Below are 7,766 nucleotides of genomic sequence, written 5' to 3' on the forward strand. Positions count from 1 at the left end.
TTTGGGCATTATGACATTAATCCACTATGAGAAATAACTGTGTTTAAGTTTTGGCATTATGTTTTCAACAGTTTGCTTATCAGTGCACGCTGTGATAATATTGGGCCCTTCATTGATCTGAGACCTTGAATGAGTTAAGCTCTACAGTCTCTGCCCACTAAAGTGGACTTATATGAGACATAAGTTTGTACTGGTGATTCTGTTGTGCTGCTTACAATAATTTCAATATGCCTTTTCAAAGGGCTTGTCCTCAGCTTGCTTGAACGAAATTCATTGTGCTGTAATCGTCTCTTGTGACGAGCATACTTCAGAGAATTTCAATGTATGAAATGTAATCAGCATACTTCTATGGGCATTCAAGTGCTTCAAGGTCTTTCGTTGGAGCTTCTATGCGTTTCAATGCTTGGTAAATGCTTCATTGTGTTTAAAGTGTTTTGTAGTGCTTAAATGTGCATTGCTAATGATTTAAAGTTCTTTTCATCAACAGTGTGTCACAATGTTTCAACCACGCATTGTTTTAAAAGTGTTTCAGCATGCTTCTATGTGCTTATGGTGCTTTTTGATAAATGATGCTACTAGTGTTTTATGGTGCTACAAGTGCAACGTGCTTCATGTGTTTTGGTGATTCAATGTGAAACATACTTAATGTTTTAATGTTTGATATGTTTTATAGTGCTTCTAATTTTCTATGGTGTCTAGTGCTTTATGGTGCTTCTAGTGCTTTATGATGCTTCTAGTGCTTTATGATGCTTCAAAATGAGCTTTACAGTGCAACATGATTAAGTGTGTTTAGTGCTTTGATGTGTTGTGTGGTGCTATAAGTGATTCGTGGTGCTTCTAGTTGGCACAAGTGCAATATGCTAAAACGAGTACTACAATGTGTTATACAGTGCTCCAAAGTTCAATGTGCAAAGTGTAAGTGTTTCATAGGGCTTCAAAGTGCAACATGCAACGTGTAAAGTGCTTTATGGTCCTTCAAAGCGCATAGTGAAATGGACTTTATTTACCAAAGAGCTCTCCAAAAAAGAGAAATCCATTCAATGCGATCCAAAGCAGTGAAATTCACCTACTCCAACTTCGCTGGGTTTTCAATTTATTTGTAGCTCAGCTATGTTTCCTTTGTGCTTAGATGATCTGCACAACAGCAGCATCATCGACATAACTCTACCTTCACTGGGCATTCGGCTTATTGATGGCTCAACCTTGTTTCTTTTCAATGAACTTACACAACTAACTTCAAACTATTTATAGACATGTGTAGTAACTTTCAAACCACTAACTTTTATAAGGACTAATTTTACTTGGGTGCAAGTGATATTCACTGACACAAAGATCTTTTTAGAACTAAAGGACTTTAAAGTACACATTTGCAATGTACTCCAAGAGCTCTTCTGCATATGAACTACTAAGCATTTTTTTTCTTTCGTTTATCTGAACATTATAATTCGTTTTGATAATTTTATTTATCCTAATGTATGTCATGAGCGTATTTAAAATATAACTTATTTTCTCATATTGTTTATTACTATTTATTATTATTTGTTATTATTGTATATGTATACAAATACTGGTTACTATATATTTAAGAATATGTATAACTTCTTCGTAATGCTCTAGCTGGGCCAGAAAATGTACCATGTACTTAAATAAAAAAAGAATGAATGAATGAATGAATAAATGCCGTTTACGTCAGTGTGTACATGCATGAGGACTTTGAAGGTGACTGTAGCCACTAGTAAACAGTTTTAACGTTGCATTACGAGAATTAAATTGTTACATCTTGTACGTTAGTGTAGATTTTAAATAACTAACACGTAAGAAACGACTTATCAAAATTAATGCAAGTATTATTTTATATAATGCTATTAGAAATGTTTAGTTACGGTATAAAATAGCGAATATGTATAAAACTTTTGAGACACACACAAAAATTTATATAATGAGCTGGAATAAAACTTTTCACCATAACTACTAAATTACTTTCAAACAAAAAACCATTTCTTGTTGATAAGTCACTTCATCGTAAAACCTCATGTTTATACTACACAGGTACTCACATTTAATTTTAAATTAGTAGAAACGTGGTTTATAATATTGTCATGTTTGTCAGCTTCATCCATCTTTCCCAGTGCAATAATGTATAATCTTCTGCTAAGAATGAATTAATTTCAATACAAATAAACAGCACTTACCAGTATGTAGGTATGATTTTCTTCAAGCTGATAAATTTCTGTGGTGATATTAAGTTTATCATTACATGGAGCAACTGTAAAATATTTTTTATATTAAATATGTTTTAATTATAATGATCAATATTATTAACAATTAATTAATAATAACAATAACTAATAATAGCAATAATAATAATTATTATTAACTCCTTAGGACTTTACCAATTTTTTATATTAATTTAATTAAACGTAAAATATACTTAAAACTGAAAAAAAACGAAATAAATGCGTTAATTTTGAAGAAAAAGCTTCAAATTTTATTTTCCTTTGTCTCCCCTTTCTGTGAAATTTTACTTTGATGAATCATTGTTTAAAAAGCTGAATGACCTTGAACACAGCCAGAGTTGGATATCCCGGGACATTCTCATAGAAGTCTCGGGAGGCAATGGGTTTACAGAAGGGTGAATACTAGTTGGCAAAATATTTTTAAAAAATTAACGTTTTTATTGCGATTTCCGACCCTCGACTTAATTAAACGTATATATAATAAAATCTATCAATTAAAAAAATTAAAACACTATCGGAGGTCGTTTTTGACATCACAAACTAGCTTCAAATAACTTTACCAAAGGAAAATCCATGCACTACAACTTTAAAACGATGAATAAAATTTGATATCAAACTCCCATTAAAAACAATTAAAAAGCAATAAAGCGTGAAGCGTGCGTCTGTAAAGATAAATTAAAATCGCGATAAAATTTTTTCGCGAGGAAAAAAATTTTTGAAAAAATTTAGCACCTTAACAAACATTCCAAAAATTGAAAAAAAAAATTTAAAAATAACCTTAAAGACCGAGTTTTATATAACGCTATGCAACTTTCCCGAGATATTTTGGGCTTGGGACTTAAGGATTAAACCACTAAACAACAATAATAATTATTATTATTGTTGTGTTTAGTGAGTTATACTCGGTTCACACCAGTGGCAGTGTACTATGCCAGACCAGAGTCAAATCATAGCAACCAAAATAAAACTAAAGTTAAATAAGTTTGTCAGTATCAGTGTCTGTATTCAGGAATTTCTTAACAATAGGGCATGTATTCAATATAGTAGCCTTCTGTAGGATGATGTGTGTATTTCTATTCAATTCTAATGTTCCCAGGCTTTTTTGTAGTGTGTGTGGTATCACACCTGTACATGAGAAAACGACAGATACAATAAGCACCCTTTTCATCATCCACAGATGCCTTATTTCCTAAGTGAGTTCTGTGTACCTACTGATTTTTTTAGCGCATGTGTTTTGTACATTGTGAGTGTTTGGAACGGCTATGTCTATAATGTATGTGATTTTATTGTGTTTGTCAATAAGTGTGATGTCTGGTCTGTTGTGGTAAATTGTTTTATCTGTGATTATNGGGTTTAGTGGGTTATACTCAGTTCACACCGGTGGCTGTGTACTATGCCAGACCAGAGTCAAATCATAGCAACCAAAATAAAACTAAAGTTAAATAAGTTTGTCAGTATCAGTGTCTGTATTCAGGAATTTCATAAAAATATGGCATGTATTCAATATAGTGGCCTTCTGTAGGGTGATGTGTGTATTTCTATTCAATTGTAATGTTCCCAGGCTTTTGTGTAGCGTGTGTGGTATCACACCTGTACAGGAGAGAACGACAAGTACGATAAGCACCGTTTCCATCATCCACAGATGCCTTATTTCCTGAGCAAGTTCTGTATACTTACTGATATTTTCAGTGCATGTGTTTTGTACATTGTGAGTGTTTGGAACAGCTATGTCTATAATGTATGTGATTTTATTGTGTTTGTCAATAAGTGTGATGTCAGGTCTGTTGTGGTAAATTGTTTTAACTGTGATTATGGCTCTGCCGTAGTACACTTTGTGCGTGTTGTTTTCCAATACGATCTGTGGAATATATTTGTAGTATGGTTCCTGGATGTCTACCAATTTGTGTTTCTTTGCAAGCTCTTGGTGTATTATATTTGCTACTTGATTGTGTCTGTGTAAGTATGTGTCTGTGCCAAAAGATTGCAACCAGAAATAATGTGTTGTATAGTTTCTGGCATGATGTGACGTTTTCTGCATGTGTCATTTGTAGGTGTTGTATCTTTGAGTATGTATTTTCTGTAGTTTTTAGTATTTTTGACCTGATCCTCTATGGCAATCATGAATCCTTCCATCTTCCCAAATAGGCATCACCGATCTAACCAGCTGTTTGACGCAGTTTTGTCAACAAAATCCTGGGCCAGGTCATAAAGATGTTTGCCGTGGAGTGCCTTTTGAGCCCACGATTGCTTAATGATGTCTGTGCTTTTTATGTGTTGTATCATGTCTGCATGATGTGAATGTAAGTTTAATGGTGTGTTATTTGAGTCTGCTAGAGTTACTGCTATGTGTAATTGTGATGTTTCTTGTTTCCTCTAGAAAAACTCTTGCAGTGACCGTACTTTTTGTAGTGAAGGTTAACTATGTCGATCAGGCCACGTTCGCCTTTTTTACGTGAAAACGTTAATCTTTTAATGTCGGATTTAGGATGATGTTGTTTATGCTTAGTGATTGTTGTTCTTGTTTCCATTTGGAGTTGCTCGAGATCTGTGTAAGTTCAATGTATAATACCAAAAGAGTATGTGAGTACTGGGATGACATATGTGTTTATTTCTTTAACTGTGCGTTTTTCATTTAACTGTGTTCTGAGAATAGCGTTTAACCTACTTTGGTATTTTTTAATTAATCTTTGCTTTATTTCTGTATGTTCTGTTAGTTTGGCCTGTTGAAATCCTAAATACTCGTAGAAATCGCCCTTTTCCATGGATTCAATAACGTCTCCATTTTCAAGTGCAAAATCTTCTTTTTTTCAGGATTCCTTTTTCTACGTGAAGTTTTTTGCATTTTTCTAAGCCAAACTCCATTTGTATGTCCTTGGTGTATGAATGTGTGATTTGTAAGAGTTAATGAAGTTGTTTCTGTTTGGATGCATAAAATTTTATGTCGTCCATGTACATGAGATTTAATAGCGTAAACTGTGTTGTTTTTTCATGTTTGATATTGTAGCCATATTGCGTGTTATTTAACATGATGGTTAATGGGTTCAGGGCTAGGCAGAATCAGAGAGGACTCAAGGAATCTCCTTGAAAATTTCTCGCCTAATGAATATTTCGTTTGTTTGTATAGAAGTGTTACTAACCCTGAAATGTAGTGTTCTCTAGTGCTTCATAGTGTTTTGGATGAATGCAATGAGTGATGGATGTATTTTGTACATGTGTAGAAGATGTAGCAGCCCACTGTGTGGGACACTGTCAAATGCTTTTCTGTAGCCTATATATGCCATGTGTTATTTTTGTGTTGTTTGTGTGCTTGCCGTAGAATGACTGAATCTATGAGTAACTGTTCTTTGCATCCCCTGTGATTTCTACGACAACCTTTTTGTTGTTCTGTAAGAATGTCGTGTTCTTCAAAGTGTTTGTATATTTTGTTTGTGATACAGGATGTCAATAATTCGTACAGTGTTGGAAGACATGTAATTGGTCTGTATTCTGTGGAGTCTGTGGTTTTTTGTTTTTAGGTTTCATGTAGGTGATGCCCTGAGTAATTATTATCATTATCATCATCATCATTAATCAACATTATAATTTTTATTTTTATATTAATTTTAATTTCCACAAAAGATGCAAAAAACTTTGACAGATCGACCAGCTTGTGCACGTGTAAACAGAAACGTTATACAAAATAAAACAAGAGAAAATAGAGAGGAACCACATTCTGTTGCCATATTGATTAAACCATATTGATTACATCGTGGCTAAGGCCAAAAAAATAAACTATAAGCTGCTAAAATGTGCTAGAAGCATCTGGAGACTAAATAGTAAAGCTTATAAAAGTCCATATAATGAAGCAATACAACCAATGCTATTTTACGCGTCCTCTGGCTGTGGTCATGTAACTAGTAAAAATTGAGTAGCAAGTAAATTACTCTCTCTTCAAAGCTAGAGTGACATCAGAATTTCAAAGTGCTGCAGGATTGTTTCTACTAATGTCTCTCTGATACTAGCAGAGCTCCTTCCTTTGCCACTATGTATTGTAGAAAAGGTTCTAAACTACTACATCAGAACTACAAATGTCAAGACTCAACAACGGTCTCTACTCCTATCTACGGCAGTTCATACGCTACAACACTGCAATTACCTTACTATCTCTGATCATCATCCTGTAAACAAGGTTATTTGGTCTCATCTGTTTCCTCCATGGATAATCATGCAGACATTAATATCTACACAGATGGGTCCAAAAGCTTTCTTCTTGTCGGCTGAAGTATCTGTATCTTCCTCCAAATAGATGGAGGCATGTAGAAGGTACAGATACAAAAGGTACAGAGAGTGTATCGAAACGATGTCATGAGCAATGTTTGCCAATTAGAAACCAGTTTTAGTGTGTTCGCTGTAAAGTGCTTCTCGAGCGCTGCGTAAAGAAATGTGGCCGTTATTACTCTATCACGTCACAACGAGCGTTTTTAATAGAAACTGCCAAATTAAAGCCAAATTCAAAACGCCATCAAAAAATAAAAATAAAAATATTACGTAAGACGAGATCTATTACCCACCTACCCCCAAGTAAGAAATCCTTAACCCCTATTTACCCCAAAATACCTTATGTAATTTATGGATGGCCCCTAAGGTTACTTAATTTTAATGTGACAAATGTCCACGATTTTCTATGCACCACTTTGTAAAATCTGGTTGCTTTTTGGTCAGCTTCAGTTTTAAGTCATCTTCGAGTTGAAGTCAGTGACGATGTTTAGTTTTCATGTTTGTCATGGCCGAAAATCCGCTCTCGCAGAGGTATGTTATGCAAAATAGTAGTAAATATTTTATTGCCGCTTTGCTGACATTATAATAATGATAATTGTACAATTAACACAATTTGTGTTAACTGTTCAATTTTTGTTTCTTGCATAAGAATTTCATTTAGGTATTGTCACAAATGCATTTTTTAAATGAAATTTCGAAAACATTTTTAGTTACAAATAAACGAATTTGGGCATTCGACATCATGTTGTAAATTGCTGAATTTTTGATGGTCCAGCCATTATTTTTTGATTGTTTCATCTCATGCATTTAAATTTTAAATCTACCAATTTTAGTTTGCCGCGCGTACTCCTTTATTCAATTTCGCATACCCCTACAGGTACGCATACCACTAATTGGGAACCATTGGAATACAGCATTAGTATTATTGTAAATAACATATTCATTCTGCATTGATATCGTGATAAAATCGCGTTAATTAAAGGGATTTCTTATTAGTACCATGGATTTTTATAACTCCAAGTGACTAACATAGGATATTTTATTATTTATAAACTTTTTCTATGAAATGCTCGTTTTTCTCATCCTTATAAACGAACTTATTTTATACAAACATCTCCAACCCGATATATAATATAGCTACAACCAACAGACTGCCGAAAATCTATCGGGCTAGTTTTATGCTAATTATTAAATAAATTACGTAATCAATTTGGTACTAGAGGTAAGCGTTAGGCGCCATCTCTTATTAATATTAATAATTATAAATAATTT

At 33.7% G+C, this 7,766-nt stretch overlaps 1 protein-coding gene across 1 annotated transcript in view; it reads right to left on the bottom strand.

Moving 5' to 3' along the window:
* Positions 1 to 2,112: 2,112 nt before the first annotated feature.
* The window catches only part of LOC111612823, a 61,371-nt gene continuing 55,717 nt past the window's right edge, over positions 2,113 to 7,766 (bottom strand). The window contains exons 5-6 of the mRNA XM_023354081.1: positions 2,193 to 2,266; positions 2,113 to 2,151 (exon numbers count right to left, since the gene is read on the bottom strand). Of these exons, the coding sequence (XP_023209849.1) occupies positions 2,113 to 2,151; positions 2,193 to 2,266 (113 nt within the window). The remainder of the gene's footprint in view (positions 2,152 to 2,192; positions 2,267 to 7,766) is intronic.

Source organism: Centruroides sculpturatus, unplaced genomic scaffold (genome assembly GCF_000671375.1).
Source record: "Centruroides sculpturatus isolate CEXI.00-Female unplaced genomic scaffold, Cexi_2.0 scaffold1701, whole genome shotgun sequence".
Classification (NCBI taxonomy): Eukaryota; Metazoa; Arthropoda; class Arachnida; order Scorpiones; family Buthidae; genus Centruroides; species Centruroides sculpturatus.